The sequence below is a fragment of the Scyliorhinus torazame genome, chromosome 12 (assembly GCF_047496885.1).
Source record: "Scyliorhinus torazame isolate Kashiwa2021f chromosome 12, sScyTor2.1, whole genome shotgun sequence".
NCBI classification, from domain to species: domain Eukaryota; kingdom Metazoa; phylum Chordata; class Chondrichthyes; order Carcharhiniformes; family Scyliorhinidae; genus Scyliorhinus; species Scyliorhinus torazame.
Window position 1 is genome coordinate 218,867,710 of NC_092718.1, and position 21,905 is coordinate 218,889,614.

Genomic DNA, 21,905 nt, shown 5'->3' on the forward strand with positions numbered 1-21,905 from the left:
AGGGAGTGCCGCACTGTCAGAGGGTCAGTACTGAGGGAGTGCTGCACTGTCAGAGGGTCAGTACTGAGGGAGTGCTGCACTGTCACAGGGTCAGTACTGGGGGAGTGCCGCACTGTCAGAGGGTCAGTACTGAGGGAGTGCTGCACTGTCCAGAGGGTCAGTACTGAGGGAGTGCCGCACTGTCAGAGGGTCAGTACTGAGGGAGTGCCGCACTGTCAGAGGGTCAGTACTGAGGGAGTGCTGCACTGTCAGAGGGTCAGTACTGAGGGAGTGCTGCACTGTCAGAGGGTCAGTACTGAGGGAGTGCTGCACTGTCAGAGGGTCAGTACTGAGGGAGCGCTGCACTGTCAGAGGGTCAGTACTGAGGGAGTGCCGCACTGTCAGAGGGTCAGTACTGAGGGAGTGCTGCACTGTCAGAGGGTCAGTACTGAGGGAGTGCCGCACTGTCAGAGGGTCAGTACTGAGGGAGTGCCGCACTGTCAGAGGGTCAGTACTGAGGGAGTGCCGCACTGTCAGAGGGTCAGTACTGAGGGAGTGCCGCACTGTCAGAGGGTCAGTACTGGGGGAGTGCTGCACTGTCAGAGGGTCAGTACTGAGGGAGTGCTGCACTGTCAGAGGGTCAGTACTGAGGGAGCGCTGCACTGTCAGAGGGTCAGTACTGAGGGAGCGCCGCACTGTCAGAGGGTCAGTACTGAGGGAGTGCTGCACTGTCAGAGGGTCAGTACTGAGGGAGTGCCGCACTGTCAGAGGGTCAGAACTGAGGGAGTGCCGCACTGTCAGAGGGTCAGTACTGAGGGAGTGCCGCACTGTCAGAGGGTCAGTACTGAGGGAGTGCCGCACTGTCAGAGGGTCAGTACTGGGGGAGTGCCGCACTGTCAGAGGGTCAGTACTGGGGGAGTGCTGCACTGTCAGAGGGTCAGTACTGAGGGAGTGCTGCACTGTCAGAGGGTCAGTACTGAGGGAGTGCTGCACTGTCAGAGGGTCAGTACTGAGGGAGTGCCACACTGTCAGAGGGTCAGTACTGAGGGAGTGCCGCACTGTCAGAGGGTCAGTACTGAGGGAGTGCTGCACTGTCAGAGGGTCAGTACTGAGGGAGTGCCGCACTGTCAGAGGGTCAGTACTGAGGGAGTGCTGCACTGTCAGAGGGTCAGTACTGAGGGAGTGCCGCACTGTCAGAGGTTCAGTACTGAGGGAGTGCTGCACTGTCAGAGGGTCAGTACTGAGGGAGTGCCGCACTGTCAGAGGGTCAGTACTGAGGGAGTACCGCACTGTCAGAGGTTCAGTACTGAGGGAGTGCCGCACTGTCAGAGGGTCAGTACTGAGGGAGTGCCGCACTGTCAGAGGGTCAGTACTGAGGGAGTGCTGCACTGTCAGAGGGTCAGTACTGAGGGAGTGCTGCACTGTCAGAGGGTCAGTACTGAGGGAGTGCTGCACTGTCAGAGGGTCAGTACTGAGGGAGTGCCGCACTGTCAGAGGGTCAGTACTGAGGGAGTGCTGCACTGTCAGAGGGTCAGTACTGAGGGAGTGCCGCACTGTCAGAGGTTCAGTACTGAGGGAGTGCTGCACTGTCAGAGGGTCAGTACTGAGGGAGTGCCGCACTGTCAGAGGGTCAGTACTGAGGGAGTACCGCACTGTCAGAGGTTCAGTACTGAGGGAGTGCCGCACTGTCAGAGGGTCAGTACTGAGGGAGTGCCGCACTGTCAGAGGGTCAGTACTGAGGGAGTGCTGCACTGTCAGAGGGTCAGTACTGAGGGAGTGCTGCACTGTCAGAGTGTCAGTACTGAGGGAGTGCTGCACTGTCAGAGGGTCAGTACTGAGGGAGTGCTGCACTGTCAGAGGGTCAGTACTGGGGGAGTGCTGCACTGTCAGAGGGTCAGTACTGGGGGAGTGCTGCACTGTCAGAGGGTCAGTACTGAGTGAGTGCCGCACTGTCAGAGGGTCAGTACTGAGGGAGTGCTGCACTGTCAGAGGGTCAGTACTGAGGGAGTGCTGCACTGTCAGAGGGTCAGTACTGGGGGAGTGCTGCACTGTCAGAGGGTCAGTACTGGGGGAGTGCTGCACTGTCAGAGGGTCAGTACTGAGGGAGTGCCGCACTGTCACAGGGTCAGTACTGAGGGAGTGCCGCACTGTCAGAGGGTCAGTACTGAGGGAGTGCCGCACTGTCAGAGGGTCAGTACTGAGGGAGTGCTGCTCTGTCAGAGAGTCAGTACTGAGGGAGTGCTGCACTGTCAGAGAGTCAGTACTGAGGGAGCGCTGCACTGTCAGAGGGTCAGTACTGAGGGAGTGCTGCTCTGTCAGAGAGTCAGTACTGAGGGAGTGCTGCACTGTCAGAGGGTCAGTACTGAGGGAGTGCCGCACTGTCAGAGGGTCAGTACTGAGGGAGTGCTGCACTGTCAGAGGGTCAGTACTGAGGGAGTGCTGCACTGTCAGAGAGTCAGTACTGAGGGAGTGCTGCACTGTCAGAGGGTCAGTACTGAGGGAGTGCCGCACTGTCAGAGGGTCAGTACTGAGGGAGTGCTGCACTGTCAGAGGGTCAGTACTGAGGGAGTGCTGCACTGTCAGAGGGTCAGTACTGAGGGAGCGCCGCACTGTCAGAGAGTCAGTACTGAGGGAGCGCTGCACTGTCAGAGGGTCAGTACTGAGGGAGTGTTGCACTGTCAGAGGGTCAGTACTGAGGGAGTGCCGCACTGTCAGAGGGTCAGTACTGAGGGAGTGCCGCACTGTCAGAGGGTCAGAACTGAGGGAGCACTGCACTATCAGAGGGTCAGTACTGAGGGAGTGCTGCACTGTCAGAGGGTCAGTACTGGGGGAGTGCCGCACTGTCAGAGGGTCAGTACTGAGGGAGTGCTGCACTGTCCAGAGGGTCAGTACTGAGGGAGTGCCGCACTGTCAGAGGGTCAGTACTGAGGGAGTGCCGCACTGTCAGAGGGTCAGTACTGAGGGAGTGCTGCACTGTCAGAGGGTCAGTACTGAGGGAGTGCTGCACTGTCACAGGGTCAGTACTGGGGGAGTGCCGCACTGTCAGAGGGTCAGTACTGAGGGAGTGCTGCACTGTCCAGAGGGTCAGTACTGAGGGAGTGCCGCACTGTCAGAGGGTCAGTACTGAGGGAGTGCCGCACTGTCAGAGGGTCAGTACTGAGGGAGTGCTGCACTGTCAGAGGGTCAGTACTGAGGGAGTGCTGCACTGTCAGAGGGTCAGTACTGAGGGAGTGCTGCACTGTCAGAGGGTCAGTACTGAGGGAGCGCTGCACTGTCAGAGGGTCAGTACTGAGGGAGTGCCGCACTGTCAGAGGGTCAGTACTGAGGGAGTGCTGCACTGTCAGAGGGTCAGTACTGAGGGAGTGCCGCACTGTCAGAGGGTCAGTACTGAGGGAGTGCTGCACTGTCAGAGGGTCAGTACTGAGGGAGTGCCGCACTGTCAGAGGGTCAGTACTGAGGGAGTGCTGCACTGTCAGAGGGTCAGTACTGAGGGAGTGCTGCACTGTCAGAGGGTCAGTCCTGAGGGAGTGCTGCACTGTCAGAGGGTCAGTACAGAGGGAGTGCCGCACTGTCGGAGGGTCAGTACTGAGGGAGTGCCGCACTGTCAGAGGGTCAGTACTGAGGGAGTGCTGCACTGTCAGAGGGTCAGTACTGAGGGAGTGCTGCACTGTCAGAGGGTCAGTACTGAGGGACTGCTGCACTGTCAGAGGGTCAGTACTGAGGGAGTGCTGCACTGTCAGAGGGTCTGAGGGAGCGCTGCACTGTCAGAGGGTCAGTCCTGAGGGAGTGCTGCACTGTCAGAGGGTCAGTACAGAGGGAGTGCCGCACTGTCGGAGGGTCAGTACTGAGGGAGTGCCGCACTGTCAGAGGGTCAGTACTGAGGGAGTGCTGCACTGTCAGAGGGTCAGTACTGAGGGAGTGCTGCACTGTCAGAGGGTCAGTACTGAGGGAGTGCTGCACTGTCAGAGGGTCAGTACTGAGGGACTGCTGCACTGTCAGAGGGTCAGTACAGAGGGAGTGCCGCACTGTCAGAGGGTCAGTACTGAGGGAGTGCCGCACTGTCAGAGGGTCAGTACTGAGGGAGAGCTGCACTGTCAGAGGGTCAGTACTGAGGGAGTGCTGCACTATCAGAGGGTCAGTACTGGGGGAGTGCCGCACTGTCAGAGGGTCAGTACTGAGGGAGTGCTGCACTGTCAGAGGGTCAGTACTGAGGGAGAGCTGCACTGTCAGAGGGTCAGTGCTGAGGGGGTGCTGCACTATCAGAGGGTCAGTACTGGGGGAGTGCCGCACTGTCAGAGGGTCAGTACTGAGGGGGTGCCGCACTGTCAGAGGGTCAGTACTGAGGGAGAGCTGCACTGTCAGAGGGTCAGTGCTGAGGGGGTGCTGCACTATCAGAGGGTCAGTACTGGGGGAGAGCTGCACTGTCAGAGGGTCAGTACTGAGGGAGTGCTGCACTGTCAGAGGGTCAGTACTGAGGGAGCGCTGCACTGTCAGAGGGTCAGTACTGAGGGAGTGCCGCACTGTCAGAGGGTCAGTACTGAGGGAGTGCCGCACTATCAGAGGGTCAGTACTGAGGGAGTGCCGCACTGTCAGAGGGTCAGCACTGAGGGAGTGCTGCACTGTCAGAGGGTCAGTACTGAGGGAGAGCTGCACTGTCAGAGGGTCAGTGCTGAGGGGGTGCTGCACTATCAGAGGGTCAGTACTGGGGGAGTGCTGCACTGTCACAGGGTCAGTACTGTGGGAGTGCCGCACTGTCAGAGGGTCAGTACTGAGGGAGTGCTGCACTGTCAGAGGGTCAGTACTGAGGGAGTGCCGCACTGTCAGAGGGTCAGTACTGAGGGAGTGCCACACTGTCAGAGGGTCAGTACTGGGGGAGTGCTGCACTGTCAGAGAGTCAGTACTGAGGGAGTGCCGCACTGTCAGAGGGTCAGTACTGAGGGAGTGCTGCACTGTCAGAGGGTCAGTACTGGGGGAGTGCTGCACTGTCAGAGAGTCAGTACTGAGGGAGTGCCGCACTGTCAGAGGGTCAGTACTGAGGGAGTGCTGCACTGTCAGAGGGTCAGTACTGAGGGAGTGCCGCACTGTCAGAGGGTCAGTACTGGGGGAGTGCTGCACTGTCAGAGGGTCAGTACTGAGAGAGTGCCGCACTGTCAGAGGGTCAGTACTGAGGGAGTGCCGCACTGTCAGAGGGTCAGTACTGAGGGAGTGCTGCACTGTCAGAGGGTCAGTACTGGGGGAGTGCTGCACTGTCAGAGAGTCAGTACTGAGGGAGTGCCGCACTGTCAGAGGGTCAGTACTGAGGGAGTGCTGCACTGTCAGAGGGTCAGTACTGAGGGAGTGCCGCACTGTCAGAGGGTCAGTACTGAGGGAGTGCTGCACTGTCACAGGGTCAGTACTGAGGGAGTGCTGCACTGTCAGAGGGTCAGTACTGAGGGAGTGCCGCACTGTCAGAGGGTCAGTACTGGGGGAGTGCTGCACTGTCAGAGGGTCAGTACTGAGGGAGTGCTGCACTGTCCAGAGGGTCAGTACTGAGGGAGTGCCGCACTGTCAGAGGGTCAGTACTGAGGGAGTGCCGCAATGTCAGAGGGTCAGTACTCAGGGAGTGCTGCACTGTCAGAGGATCAGTACTGAGGGAGCACTGCACTGTCAGGGGGTCAGTACTGAGGGAGTGCCGCACTGTCAGAGGGTCAGTACTGAGGGAGTGCTGCACTGTCCAGAGGTTCAGTACTGAGGGAGTGCCGCACTGTCAGAGGGTCAGTACTGAGGGAGTGCTGCACTGTCAGAGGGTCAGTACTGGGGGAGTGCCGCACTGTCAGAGGGTCAGTACTGAGGGAGTGCTGCACTGTCCAGAGGGTCAGTACTGAGGGAGTGCCGCACTGTCAGAGGGTCAGTACTGAGGGAGTGCCGCACTGTCAGAGGGTCAGTACTGAGGGAGTGCTGCACTGTCAGAGGGTCAGTACTGAGGGAGTGCTGCACTGTCACAGGGTCAGTACTGGGGGAGTGCCGCACTGTCAGAGGGTCAGTACTGAGGGAGTGCTGCACTGTCCAGAGGGTCAGTACTGAGGGAGTGCCGCACTGTCAGAGGGTCAGTACTGAGGGAGTGCCGCACTGTCAGAGGGTCAGTACTGAGGGAGTGCTGCACTGTCAGAGGGTCAGTACTGAGGGAGTGCTGCACTGTCAGAGGGTCAGTACTGAGGGAGTGCTGCACTGTCAGAGGGTCAGTACTGAGGGAGCGCTGCACTGTCAGAGGGTCAGTACTGAGGGAGTGCCGCACTGTCAGAGGGTCAGTACTGAGGGAGTGCTGCACTGTCAGAGGGTCAGTACTGAGGGAGTGCCGCACTGTCAGAGGGTCAGTACTGAGGGAGTGCCGCACTGTCAGAGGGTCAGTACTGAGGGAGTGCCGCACTGTCAGAGGGTCAGTACTGAGGGAGTGCCGCACTGTCAGAGGGTCAGTACTGGGGGAGTGCTGCACTGTCAGAGGGTCAGTACTGAGGGAGTGCTGCACTGTCAGAGGGTCAGTACTGAGGGAGCGCTGCACTGTCAGAGGGTCAGTACTGAGGGAGCGCCGCACTGTCAGAGGGTCAGTACTGAGGGAGTGCTGCACTGTCAGAGGGTCAGTACTGAGGGAGTGCCGCACTGTCAGAGGGTCAGAACTGAGGGAGTGCCGCACTGTCAGAGGGTCAGTACTGAGGGAGTGCCGCACTGTCAGAGGGTCAGTACTGAGGGAGTGCCGCACTGTCAGAGGGTCAGTACTGGGGGAGTGCCGCACTGTCAGAGGGTCAGTACTGGGGGAGTGCTGCACTGTCAGAGGGTCAGTACTGAGGGAGTGCTGCACTGTCAGAGGGTCAGTACTGAGGGAGTGCTGCACTGTCAGAGGGTCAGTACTGAGGGAGTGCCACACTGTCAGAGGGTCAGTACTGAGGGAGTGCCGCACTGTCAGAGGGTCAGTACTGAGGGAGTGCTGCACTGTCAGAGGGTCAGTACTGAGGGAGTGCCGCACTGTCAGAGGGTCAGTACTGAGGGAGTGCTGCACTGTCAGAGGGTCAGTACTGAGGGAGTGCCGCACTGTCAGAGGTTCAGTACTGAGGGAGTGCTGCACTGTCAGAGGGTCAGTACTGAGGGAGTGCCGCACTGTCAGAGGGTCAGTACTGAGGGAGTACCGCACTGTCAGAGGTTCAGTACTGAGGGAGTGCCGCACTGTCAGAGGGTCAGTACTGAGGGAGTGCCGCACTGTCAGAGGGTCAGTACTGAGGGAGTGCTGCACTGTCAGAGGGTCAGTACTGAGGGAGTGCTGCACTGTCAGAGGGTCAGTACTGAGGGAGTGCTGCACTGTCAGAGGGTCAGTACTGAGGGAGTGCCGCACTGTCAGAGGGTCAGTACTGAGGGAGTGCTGCACTGTCAGAGGGTCAGTACTGAGGGAGTGCCGCACTGTCAGAGGTTCAGTACTGAGGGAGTGCTGCACTGTCAGAGGGTCAGTACTGAGGGAGTGCCGCACTGTCAGAGGGTCAGTACTGAGGGAGTACCGCACTGTCAGAGGTTCAGTACTGAGGGAGTGCCGCACTGTCAGAGGGTCAGTACTGAGGGAGTGCCGCACTGTCAGAGGGTCAGTACTGAGGGAGTGCTGCACTGTCAGAGGGTCAGTACTGAGGGAGTGCTGCACTGTCAGAGTGTCAGTACTGAGGGAGTGCTGCACTGTCAGAGGGTCAGTACTGAGGGAGTGCTGCACTGTCAGAGGGTCAGTACTGGGGGAGTGCTGCACTGTCAGAGGGTCAGTACTGGGGGAGTGCTGCACTGTCAGAGGGTCAGTACTGAGTGAGTGCCGCACTGTCAGAGGGTCAGTACTGAGGGAGTGCTGCACTGTCAGAGGGTCAGTACTGAGGGAGTGCTGCACTGTCAGAGGGTCAGTACTGGGGGAGTGCTGCACTGTCAGAGGGTCAGTACTGGGGGAGTGCTGCACTGTCAGAGGGTCAGTACTGAGGGAGTGCCGCACTGTCACAGGGTCAGTACTGAGGGAGTGCCGCACTGTCAGAGGGTCAGTACTGAGGGAGTGCCGCACTGTCAGAGGGTCAGTACTGAGGGAGTGCTGCTCTGTCAGAGAGTCAGTACTGAGGGAGTGCTGCACTGTCAGAGAGTCAGTACTGAGGGAGCGCTGCACTGTCAGAGGGTCAGTACTGAGGGAGTGCTGCTCTGTCAGAGAGTCAGTACTGAGGGAGTGCTGCACTGTCAGAGGGTCAGTACTGAGGGAGTGCCGCACTGTCAGAGGGTCAGTACTGAGGGAGTGCTGCACTGTCAGAGGGTCAGTACTGAGGGAGTGCTGCACTGTCAGAGAGTCAGTACTGAGGGAGTGCTGCACTGTCAGAGGGTCAGTACTGAGGGAGTGCCGCACTGTCAGAGGGTCAGTACTGAGGGAGTGCTGCACTGTCAGAGGGTCAGTACTGAGGGAGTGCTGCACTGTCAGAGGGTCAGTACTGAGGGAGCGCCGCACTGTCAGAGAGTCAGTACTGAGGGAGCGCTGCACTGTCAGAGGGTCAGTACTGAGGGAGTGTTGCACTGTCAGAGGGTCAGTACTGAGGGAGTGCCGCACTGTCAGAGGGTCAGTACTGAGGGAGTGCCGCACTGTCAGAGGGTCAGTGCATCGAGCCTGCTCCGCCCTTCAATCAGAGCATATCTCAACTGTGTGTGTTTCAAATTCCACGTTCCCACCTACCCTTTTGCTTCTCATGTCGAACCAGAATCTATCTACTTCTGCCTGAAAAACATTCCACTAAATATTCAATAAACCGCTTGCACCACATTCCGAAGCAGCAAGTTCCAAAGTTGCATTACCTTCCGAGAGAAAATGAATCTCCTCATCTCTGTCCGAAAAGGGCAACCCCGAATTTCAAACCCTGGCCCCTGCTTCTGGACACACCCACAAGAGGAAACATCCTTTCCACGACTACCTCGTCAAGACCATTCAATCAAGTCACCCCTCACTCTTCGAAACTCCAACGGATACAAGCTCAGCTTCTCTGACCCCCAGGCCAGGCCTGCTCATTCCGGGTATCAATTAGTAAACCTTCTTTCAACCGCGCCCAACACATTTATACCCTTAAAAGTTGTGTTTGTAGACCAAGCGCTGGGAATGGGACAGGCTCGGTATTGCTGCTGACTGTCAGCGGGGAATACAAAAGGCTGGTTACCTTCATGATCAGATAGATTTGTCTCTCAAGCTGCCGGATCTGGGTAACGTGCTTCCTCACGGCGTCCTGAAGGTGGAGGATGCTGTTCCTCTGCTCCTCGGGATTACTGGAAATCTCCAGCTGGAAACGGACTCCCTGTTTTCGTTCACTGTGTTCCTGCAACGCACCAGGCACACAAGATATCTCAGCCTAGCGATGGCGGCAGCATCATCCCTCCCTCTGCGCACACACTGACTCTCACTGGGGTACGGGTCCCACACACACTGACTCTCACTGGGGTACGGGTCCCACACACACTGACTCTCACTGGGGTACGGGTCCAACACACACTGACTCTCACTGGGGTACGGGTCCCACACACACTGACTCTCACTGGAGTACAGGTCCCACACACACTGACACTCACTGGGGTACGGGTCCCACACACTGACTCTCACTGGAGTACAGGTCCCACACACACTGACACTCACTGGGGTACGGGTCCCACACACACTGAATCTCACTGGGGTACGGGTCCCACACACACTGTCTCTCACTGGGGTACGGTTCCCACACACACTGACACTCACTGGGGTACGGGTCCCACACACACTGAATCTCACTGGGGTACGGGTCCCACACACACTGTCTCTCACTGGGGTACGGGTCCCACACAAACTGACTCTCACTGGGGTACGGGTTCCACACACACTGACTCTCACTGGCGTACGGGTCCCACACACACTGACTCTCACTGGGGTACGGGTCCCACACACACTGACTCTCACTGGGGTACGGGTCCCACACACACTGACTCTCACTGGGATACGGGTCCCACACACACTGACTCTCACTGGGATACGGGTCCCACACACACTGACTCTCACTGGGATACGGGTCCCACACACACTGACTCTCACTGGGATACGGGTCCCACACACACTGACTCTCACTGGGGTACGGGTCCCACACACACTGACTCTCACTGGGGTACGGGTTCCACACACACTGACTCTCACTGGGGTACGGGTCCCACACACACTGACTCTCACTGGGGTACGGGTCCCACACACTGACTCTCACTGGGGTACGGGTTCCACACACACTGACTCTCACTGGGGTACGGGTCCCACACACACTGACTCTCACTGGGGTACGGGTCCCACACACACGGACTCTCACTGGGGTACGGGTCTCACACACACTGACTCTCACTGGAGTACAGGTCCCACACACACTGACACTCACTGGGGTACGGGTTCCACACACACTGACTCTCACTGGAGTACAGGTCCCACACACACTGACACTCACTGGGGTATGGGTCCCACACACTGACTCTCACTGGGGTACGGGTCCCACACACACAGACTCTCACTGGGGTACGGGTCTCACACACACTGACACTCACTGGGGTACATGTCCCACACACACTGACTCTCACTGGGGTACGGGTCCCACACACACACTGACTCTCACTGGGGTATGGATCCCACACACACTGACTCTCACTGTGATACGGGTTCCACACACACTGACTCTCACTGGGGTACGGGTCCCACACACACTGACTCTCACTGGGGTACGGGTCCCACACACACTGACTCTCACTGGGGTACGGGTCCCACACACACTGACTCTCACTGGGGTACGGTTCCCACACACACTGACACTCACTGGGGTACGGGTCCCACACACACTGAATCTCACTGGGGTACGGGTCCCACACACACTGGCTCTCACTGGGATACGGGTTCCACACACACTGACTCTCACTGGGGTACAGGTTCCACACACACTGACTCTCACTGGGGTACGGGTCCCACACACACTGACACTCACTGGGGTACGGGTCCCACACACACTGACTCTCACTGGGGTACGGGTCCCACACACTGACACTCACTGGGGTACGGGTCCCACACACACTGACTCTAACTGGGGTACGGGTCCCACACACACTGACTCTCACTGGGGTATGGGTTCCACACACACTGACTCTCACTGGGGTATGGGTCACACACACACTGACTCTCACTGGGGTATGGGTTCCACACACACTGACTCTCACTGGGGTACGGGTCCCACACACACTGACTCTCACTGGGGTACGGGTCCCACACACACTGACTCTCACTGGGGTATGGGTTCCACACACACTGACTCTCACTGGGGTATGGGTTCCACACACACTGACTCTCACTGGGGTACGGGTCCCACACACACTGACTCTAACTGAGATACGGGTCCCACACACACTGCCTCTCACTGGGGTACGGGCCCCACACACACTGACTCACTGGGGTATGAATTACATGGGTAATGTTGGGTTATTCATATTTTGTGACATCACCTTCTCCTGCCTTTGCCCCCTCCCCGCCCCCAAATCCTGATCTGTCCATCCGTGAATCCCGACTCGGGCTCTCTGGGTGAGATGAAGATTGAGTGGGAGGTGATTGCGGAGCGGGAGCAATGGTGCAGGGTGGGTGAATTGGCCACATAGATTTCATAGAATTTACAGTGCAGAAGGAGGCCATTCAGCCCATCGAGTCTTCACCGGCTCTTGGAAAGAGCACCCCACCCAAGATCCACACCTATCCCCTAACCCAGTAACCCCACCCAACACCAAGGGCAATTTTGGGCACTAAGGGCAATTTATCATGGCCAATCCACCTAACCTGCACATCTTTGGACTGTGGGAGGAAACTGGAGCACCCGGAGGAAACCCACGCACACACGGGGAGAATGTGCAGACTCCACACAGACAGAGACCCAAGCCGGGAATCGAACCTGGGACCTTGGAGCTGTGAAGCAATAGTGCTAACCACTGAGCTACCGTGCTGCCCACATGTAGCCCTGCACTCATTCACACAACCTTCAACTCACAGTGTTGGTGGGATTCAAACCACAAACATTCAGCGATCGACAATGCTGGACACAGGCTTGACCTCTGGTGCACACGTATACTCTGGGATTTGCCAATCATGGACACACACTGCAGGAACTAACGATCCCACACTTGGCAATCTCTGCAGGCAACGTACTTTACGTTTCGGCTCGACGAGCAGCAGTAGGTTGTTGACAATGTCCAGGATCATGGCGTACTGAACTGGGTTGGTGGATATCTCAAGGTCATGATGGATCAACGTGAAAGTGTCCACAGCACCTAAATCCAGTTGCATTCAGATTAAGAGAGGCACAGAAAACAAAACACAAATAAAGGGAGACGAACACATTTGAGACAAAGACAATCACCCTGTGACTCAGTAGCTGGCTGCAATGCCGAGGGTTGGAGCCTATCCGGTGTGTCTGACTGTAAGGTTCTGCTGGGAGAATGGGGAAGAGGGGGCTCCATGAAGTGAGACCACAGGCCCCAGCCTTGGGGAGGTTACTGCCTACATTCACCATGCAATAACCCCCTGGTCCCCTTCCTTAACGCACACTGGTCAACTCATTGTTTTATGACAGCTTCATGCCAGATTTAAACAGCGCTCGGTAACTGGATTGATTTGATGTGAATGAATGTGCTGTATAACTGGCCCCTATTTAGTTGGAGGTTTCATTCCGCTCCACTCTGGTTTGCTGCCATTTGTCAATAAGTTAAAAACCACAAATCCCTCCTGCACCCAACTCTTTGAGGACACTAGTCACTCTATTTATTGCACATTGCTAGAGTCCCCGGGAAGGAGCTAATGGGCTCCCTTCTTGAATTGTGGATGGTGGGTATAGTACAACCCAGTGGCTTGCTGGGCCATTTCACAGGGCAGATAAGAGCTGACCACATTGCCATGGGTCTGGAGTCACATGGAGGCCAGGCCAGGTAAGGACGGCAGATTTCCCTTCTTGAGCGAATCAGATGGGATCTCACGAGCATCTGGCAGCCTCACGCCCACTTCTTTCAAAACCCAAGTTCAAATTCTGACTCCAACAATGTGCGATTTGAGCACCCATTTTCTGCATTACGTCGAATTTACAGCACAGAGTGCTTCTGCTCCGCACCAGCAACCTCCACCCCATCGTTATATCCTTCTAATCCTTTCTCACTCATGTACTTCTGAGGCTGTATAAGGCTCTGGTCGGACCCCATCTGGAGTATCGTGAGAAGTTTTGGGCCCCGTATCTAAGGATGTGCCGGCCTTGGAAAGGGTCCAGAGGAGGTTCACAAGAATGATCCCTGGAATGAAGAACTTGTATGAGGAACGGCTGAGGACTCTGGGTCTGTACTCATTGGAGTTTAGAAGGATGAGAGGGGATCTTATTGAAACGTACAAGATACTGCGAGGCCTGGATAGAGTGGACATGGAGAGGATGTTTCCACTTGTCGGAAAAACTAGAAGCAGAGGACACCATCTCAGATTAAAGGGACGATCCTTTGAAACAGAGATAAGGAGGAATTTCTTCAACCAGAGGGTGGTGAATCTGTGGCGCTCTTTGCCGCAGAAGGCTGTGGAGGCCAAACCACTGAGTGTCTTTAAGACAGAGATAGATAGGTTCTTGATTAATAAGGGGATCAGGGGTTCTGGGGAGAAGGCAGGAGAATGGGGATGAGAAAATATCAGCCATGATTGAATGGCGGAGCAGACTCGATGGGCCGAGTGGCCTAATTCTGCTCCTATGTCTTTTGGTCTTCTGTGTTTATCCAGCTTCCCTCCAATGTCTCGATATTATTCATCTGAAGCATTCCCTTTGGGAGTGAGTTACACATTCTCACCCTCCTCTGGGTAAAGAAGTTTCTCCTGAATTCCTGAAGACTACCTTGTATTTAGGCCCTTGGTTCTGGTCTCCTGCCTAAGTGCAAACATCTACTCTGCGCCTACCCTATGGAACACTTTTTTAATTTTAAAGACCCCGATTCGGTCATCCCGAGCCTTCTGTTTTCTGGAGCAGGTGCCCTACCTGTTCAGCACTCACTCTGATCCATTAAACCAGCATCTTGACACTGGGGTGAAGTTGGATTTCCACGGCACAGCAGTGTGGGGACGAAGCGATTCAGACAGAATCACCAAACCGGTCGTCAAAGACGAGGTGTAAAGGCCAAGAGATTTACAGCTTGTGGCCAGTGGGTATTGACTGATGTTTGGCCTGAATTATGTGCAATGGTTGCTATTCTGCCAATGAAGCCGCGTCCAAACATTGTGGTGACGTCCCCTCCTGCACCATTATTCCTTGCCACTCAGTTCCCCTCTCCCCAGAAATCTATTGTTTGTCTTGTTTGCGCTCCGCTCCCCCTTTCTCGGCAGTTCCTCTTTGACAGGCACCAGCTACATACCACACCCACCACAATACCCAGAGTCAATCTGATGCCCTCTGTACAAGTGTGGGAGAGAAATGCTTCCTTTCTAATCTTGAAACATGCTCCAGACAGCTCGTTTACTTCCATGATGTCTCAGCACTTTTGTCTGAGTTTATAATCACCTGCAAATGTCTCAATTCTCACTCACCGTTTTGTTTCTTCAGCAAATCCTCTTTCTGGTGCTCCTGAATCTCGGGTGGTTTGATCTGTGTTGCCAGTTCCGGCTCGATATCATGGCTGTAACTGACGTAGTACATGTGGCAGCTGCAGCGAGAGATAATCCGCTGAACCTGCTGTGTCTGATGGCACTGGGCAGGCAGATTCCAGTCTGAATAGAGACAAGAATACAAGCTTCAATCGGGCTGCACCACGCCCAATTCCTGATCACACCTCAGTCGGTAATGGGTTTTCGTCCCTGCATTTCAATTGGGGAATGTAACTCAGCGTCAACATTCCCAGGACAGGTACAGCACGGGGTTAGATACAGAGTAAATCTCCCACTACACTGTCCCCATCAAACACTCCCAGGACAGGTACAGCGTGGGGTTAGATACAGAGTAAATCTCCCACTACACTGTCCCCATCAAACAATCCCAGGACAGGCACAGCACGGGGTTAGATATAGAGTAAAGCTCCCTCTACACTGTCCCATCAAACACTCCCAGGACAGGTACAGCACGGGGTTAGATACAGAGTAAAGCTCCCACTACACTGTCCCATCAAACACTCCCAGGACAGGTACAGCACCGGGGTAGATGCAGAATAAAGCACCCTCTACAATGTCCGCATCAAAGACTCCCAGTACAGGCACAGCACGGGGTTAGATAAAGTTCCCGCTACACTGCCCCCCTCACTTCCAGGACAGGTACAGCACGGGGTTAGATACAGAGTAAAGTTCCATCCCCAATGACCCATCAAACACTCCCAGGACAGGTACAGCACGGGGTTAGATACAGCACTCCCTCAGTACTGACCCTCTGACAGTGTGGCACTCCCTCAGTACTGACCTTCAGACAGTGCCACAGTCCCTCAGTACTGACCCTCTGACAGTGCAGCACTCCCACAGTACTGACCCTCTGACAGTGCGGCACTCCCTCAGTACTGACCCTCTGACAGTGCAGCACTCCCTCAGCACTGACCCTCTGACAGTGCAGTGCTCCCTCATTACTGACCTTCTGACAGTGCGGCACTCCCTCAGTACTGACCCTCTGACAGTGCGGCACTCCCTCAGTACTGACCCTCTTACAGTGCGGCACTCCCTCAGTACTGACCCTCTGACAGTGTGGCACTCCCTCAGCACTGACCCACTGACAGTGCAGTACTCCCTCAGTACTGACCCTCTGACAGTGCAGCACTCCCTCAGCACTGACCCACTGACAGTGCAGCACTCCCTCAGCACTGACCCACTGACAATGCAGCACTCCCTCAGTACTGACCCTCTGACAGTGCAGCACTCCCTCAGTACTGACCCTCTGACAGTGCAGGACTCACTCAGTACTGACACTCTGACAGTGCGGCACTCCCTCAGTACTGACCCTCTGACAGTGCAGCACTCCCTCAGTACTGACCCTCTGACAGTGCGGCACTCCCTCAGTACTGACCCTCTGACAGTGCAGCACTCCCTCAGTACTGACCCTCTGACAGTGCAGCACTCCCTCAGTATTGACCCTCTGACAGTGCAGCACTCCCTCAGTACTGACCCTCTGACAGTGCAGCACTCCCTCAGTACTGACCCTCTGACAGTGCAGCGCTCCCTCAGTACTGACCCTCTGACAGTGCAGCACTCCCTCAGTACTGACCCTCTGACAGTGCAGCACTCCCTCAGTACTGACCCTCTGACAGTGCAGTGCTCCCTCAGTACTGACCCTCTTACAGTGCAGCACTGCCTCAGTACTGACCCTCTGACAGTGCAGCACTCCCTCAGGACTGACCCTCTGACAGTGCAGCACTGCCTTAGTACTGACCCCCTGACAGTGCAGCACTCCCTCAGTACTGACCCTCTGACAGTGCGGCACTCCCTCAGTACTGACCCCCTGACAGTGCAGCACTCCCTCAGTACTGACCCTCTGACAGTGCAGCACTCCCTCAGTACTGACCCTCTGACAGTGCAGCACTGCCTCAGTACTGACCCTCTGACAGTGCGGCACTCCCTCAGTACTGACCCTCTGACAGTGCAGCACTCCCTCAGTACTGACCCTCTGACAGTGCAGCACTCCCTCAGTACTGACCCTCTGACAGTGCAGCGCTCCCTCAGTGTTGACCCTCTGACAGTGCAGGACTCCCTCAGTACTGACCCTCTGACAGTGCAGCACTCCCTCAGTACTGACCCTCTGACAGTGCGGCACTCTCTCAATACTGACCCTCTGACAGTGCAGCACTCCCTCAGTACTGACCCTCTGACAGTGCAGTGCTCCCTCAGTACTTACCGTCTGACAGTGCGGCGCTCCCTCAGTGCTGACCCTCTGACAGTGCAGCACTCCCTCAGTACTGACCCTCTGACAGTGCAGTGCTCCCTCAGTACTGACCCTCTGGCAGTGCAGCACTCCCTCAGTACTGACCCGCTGACAGTGCAGCACTCCCTCAGTACTGACCCTCTGACAGTACAGCGCTCCCTCAGTACTGGCCCTCTGACAGTGCGGCACTCCCTCAGTACTGACCCTCTGACAGTGCGGCACTCCCTCAGTACTGACCCTCTGACAGTGCAGCACTCCCTCAGTACTGACCCTCTGACAGTGCGGCACTCCCTCAGTACTGATCCTCTGACAGTGCGGCACTCCCTCAGTACTGACCCTCTGACAGTACAGCAATCCCTCAGTACTGACCCTCTGAAAGTGCGGCACTCCCTCAGTACTGACCCTCTGACAGTGCGGCACACCCTCAGTACTGACCCTCTGACAGTGCAGTGCTCCCTCAGTACTGACCCTCTGACAGTGCAGCACTCCCTCAGTACTGACCCTCTGACAATGCAGCACTCCCTCAGTACTGACCCTCTGACAGTGCGGCACTCCCTCAGTACTGACCCTCTGACAGTGCAGCATTCCCTCAGTACTGACCCTCTGACAATAGAGCACTCCCTCTGCACTGACCCTCTGACAGTGCAGTACTCCCCCAGTACTGACCCTCTGACAGTGCTGCACTCTCTCAGTACTGGCCCTCTGACAGTGCTGCACTCTCTCAGTACTGACCCTCTGACAGTGCAGTACTCCCTCAGTACTGGCCCTCTGACAGTGCGGCACTCCCTCAGTACTGACCCTCTGACAGTGCGGCACTCCCTCAGTACTGATCCTCTGACAGTGCAGCACTCCCTCAGTACTGACCCTCTGACAGTGCGGCACTCCCTCAGTACTGACCCTCTGACAGTGCGGCACTCCCTCAGTACTGACCCTCTGACAGTACAGCACTCCCTCAGTACTGACCCTCTGACAGTGCGGCACTCCCTCAGTACTGACCCTCTGACAGTGCGGCACACCCTCAGTACTGACCCTCTGACAGTGCGGCACTCCCTCAGTACTGACCCTCTGACAGTGCAGCCCTCCCTCCGTACTGACCCTCTGACAGTGCAGAATTCCCTCAGTACTGACCCTCTGACAGTGCAGCACTCCCTCAGTACTGACCCTCTGACAGTGCAGCACTCCCTCAGTACTGACCCTCTGATAGTGCAGTGCTCCCTCAGTACTGACCCTCTTACAGTGCAGCACTGCCTCAGTACTGACCCTCTGACAGTGCAGCACTCCCTCAGGACTGACCCTCTGACAGTGCAGCACTGCCTTAATACTGACCCCCTGACAGTGCAGCACTCCCTCAGTACTGACCCTCTGACAGTGCAGCACTCCCTCAGTACTGACCCTCTGACAGTGCGGCACTCTCTCAATACTGACCCTCTGACAGTGCAGCACTCCCTCAGTACTGACCCTCTGACAGTGCAGTGCTCCCTCAGTACTTACCGTCTGACAGTGCGGCGCTCCCTCAGTGCTGACCCTCTGACAGTGCAGCACTCCCTCAGTACTGACCCTCTGACAGTGCAGTGCTCCCTCAGTACTGACCCTCTGGCAGTGCAGCACTCCCTCAGTACTGACCCGCTGACAGTGCAGCACTCCCTCAGTACTGACCCTCTGACAGTACAGCGCTCCCTCAGTACTGGCCCTCTGACAGTGCGGCACTCCCTCAGTACTGACCCTCTGACAGTGCGGCACTCCCTCAGTACTGACCCTCTGACAGTGCAGCACTCCCTCAGTACTGACCCTCTGACAGTGCGGCACTCCCTCAGTACTGATCCTCTGACAGTGCGGCACTCCCTCAGTACTGACCCTCTGACAGTACAGCAATCCCTCAGTACTGACCCTCTGAAAGTGCGGCACTCCCTCAGTACTGACCCTCTGACAGTGCGGCACACCCTCAGTACTGACCCTCTGACAGTGCAGTGCTCCCTCAGTACTGACCCTCTGACAGTGCAGCACTCCCTCAGTACTGACCCTCTGACAATGCAGCACTCCCTCAGTACTGACCCTCTGACAGTGCGGCACTCCCTCAGTACTGACCCTCTGACAGTGCAGCATTCCCTCAGTACTGACCCTCTGACAATAGAGCACTCCCTCTGCACTGACCCTCTGACAGTGCAGTACTCCCCCAGTACTGACCCTCTGACAGTGCTGCACTCTCTCAGTACTGGCCCTCTGACAGTGCTGCACTCTCTCAGTACTGACCCTCTGACAGTGCAGTACTCCCTCAGTACTGGCCCTCTGACAGTGCGGCACTCCCTCAGTACTGACCCTCTGACAGTGCGGCACTCCCTCAGTACTGATCCTCTGACAGTGCAGCACTCCCTCAGTACTGACCCTCTGACAGTGCGGCACTCCCTCAGTACTGACCCTCTGACAGTGCGGCACTCCCTCAGTACTGACCCTCTGACAGTACAGCACTCCCTCAGTACTGACCCTCTGACAGTGCGGCACTCCCTCAGTACTGACCCTCTGACAGTGCGGCACACCCTCAGTACTGACCCTCTGACAGTGCGGCACTCCCTCAGTACTGACCCTCTGACAGTGCAGCCCTCCCTCCGTACTGACCCTCTGACAGTGCAGAATTCCCTCAGTACTGACCCTCTGACAGTGCAGCACTCCCTCAGTACTGACCCTCTGACAGTGCAGCACTCCCTCAGTACTGACCCTCTGACAGTGCAGTGCTCCCTCAGTACTGACCCTCTTACAGTGCAGCACTGCCTCAGTACTGACCCTCTGACAGTGCAGCACTCCCTCAGGACTGACCCTCTGACAGTGCAGCACTGCCTTAATACTGACCCCCTGACAGTGCAGCACTCCCTCAGTACTGACCCTCTGACAGTGCGGCACTCCCTCAGTACTGACCCTCTGACAGTGCAGCACTCCCTCAGTACTGACCCTCTGACAGTGCAGCACTCCCTCAGTATTGACCCTCTGACAGTGCAGCACTCCCTCAGTACTGACCCTCTGACAGTGCAGCACTCCCTCAGTACTGACCCTCTGACAGTGCAGCGCTCCCTCAGTACTGACCCTCTGACAGTGCAGCACTCCCTCAGTACTGACCCTCTGACAGTGCAGCACTCCCTCAGTACTGACCCTCTGACAGTGCAGTGCTCCCTCAGTACTGACCCTCTTACAGTGCAGCACTGCCTCAGTACTGACCCCCTGACAGTGCAGCACTCCCTCAGTACTGACCCTCTGACAGTGCGGCACTCCCTCAGTACTGACCCCCTGACAGTGCAGCACTCCCTCAGTACTGACCCTCTGACAGTGCAGCACTCCCTCAGTACTGACCCTCTGACAGTGCAGCACTGCCTCAGTACTGACCCTCTGACAGTGCGGCACTCCCTCAGTACTGACCCTCTGACAGTGCAGCACTCCCTCAGTACTGACCCTCTGACAGTGCAGCACTCCCTCAGTACTGACCCTCTGACAGTGCAGCGCTCCCTCAGTGTTGACCCTCTGACAGTGCAGGACTCCCTCAGTACTGACCCTCTGACAGTGCAGCACTCCCTCAGTACTGACCCTCTGACAGTGCGGCACTCTCTCAATACTGACCCTCTGACAGTGCAGCACTCCCTCAGTACTGACCCTCTGACAGTGCAGTGCTCCCTCAGTACTTACCGTCTGACAGTGCGGCGCTCCCTCAGTGCTGACCCTCTGACAGTGCAGCACTCCCTCAGTACTGACCCTCTGACAGTGCAGTGCTCCCTCAGTACTGACCCTCTGGCAGTGCAGCACTCCCTCAGTACTGACCCGCTGACAGTGCAGCACTCCCTCAGTACTGACCCTCTGACAGTGCAGCGCTCCCTCAGTACTGACCCTCTGACAGTGCTGCACTCCCCCAGTACTGACCCTCTGACAGTGCTGCACTCTCTCAGTACTGGCCCTCTGACAGTGCTGCACTCTCTCAGTACTGACCCTCTGACAGTGCAGTACTCCCTCAGTACTGGCCCTCTGACAGTGCGGCACTCCCTCAGTACTGACCCTCTGACAGTGCGGCACTCCCTCAGTACTGACCCTCTGACAGTGCAGCACTCCCTCAGTACTGACCCTCTGACAGTGCGGCACTCCCTCAGTACTGATCCTCTGACAGTGCGGCACTCCCTCAGTACTGACCCTCTGACAGTACAGCAATCCCTCAGTACTGACCCTCTGAAAGTGCGGCACTCCCTCAGTACTGACCCTCTGACAGTGCGGCACACCCTCAGTACTGACCCTCTGACAGTGCAGTGCTCCCTCAGTACTGACCCTCTGACAGTGCAGCACTCCCTCAGTACTGACCCTCTGACAATGCAGCACTCCCTCAGTACTGACCCTCTGACAGTGCGGCACTCCCTCAGTACTGACCCTCTGACAGTGCAGCATTCCCTCAGTACTGACCCTCTGACAGTAGAGCACTCCCTCTGCACTGACCCTCTGACAGTGCAGTACTCCCCCAGTACTGACCCTCTGACAGTGCTGCACTCTCTCAGTACTGGCCCTCTGACAGTGCTGCACTCTCTCAGTACTGACCCTCTGACAGTGCAGTACTCCCTCAGTACTGGCCCTCTGACAGTGCGGCACTCCCTCAGTACTGACCCTCTGACAGTGCGGCACTCCCTCAGTACTGACCCTCTGACAGTGCAGCACTCCCTCAGTACTGACCCTCTGACAGTGCGGCACTCCCTCAGTACTGACCCTCTGACAGTGCGGCACTCCCTCAGTACTGACCCTCTGACAGTACAGCACTCCCTCAGTACTGACCCTCTGACAGTGCGGCACTCCCTCAGTACTGACCCTCTGACAGTGCGGCACACCCTCAGTACTGACCCTCTGACAGTGCAGTGCTCCCTCAGTACTGACCCTCTGACAGTGCAGCACTCCCTCAGTACTGACCCTCTGAGAATGCAGCACTCCCTCAGTACTGACCCTCTGACAGTGCGGCACTCCCTCAGTACTGACCCTCTGACAGTGCAGCATTCCCTCAGTACT

General features: G+C 56.7%; 1 protein-coding gene across 3 annotated transcripts in view; it reads right to left on the bottom strand.

Moving 5' to 3' along the window:
• The window catches only part of LOC140386997 (bridge-like lipid transfer protein family member 2), a 193,835-nt gene that overhangs the window by 58,565 nt on the left and 113,365 nt on the right, over positions 1-21,905 (bottom strand). For all 3 annotated transcript variants that reach the window (XM_072469961.1, XM_072469962.1, XM_072469963.1), the window contains 3 exons: positions 14,582-14,761; positions 12,185-12,306; positions 9,162-9,317 (listed from right to left, as the gene is read on the bottom strand). In XM_072469961.1, the coding sequence (XP_072326062.1) occupies positions 9,162-9,317; positions 12,185-12,306; positions 14,582-14,761 (458 nt within the window). The remainder of the gene's footprint in view (positions 1-9,161; positions 9,318-12,184; positions 12,307-14,581; positions 14,762-21,905) is intronic.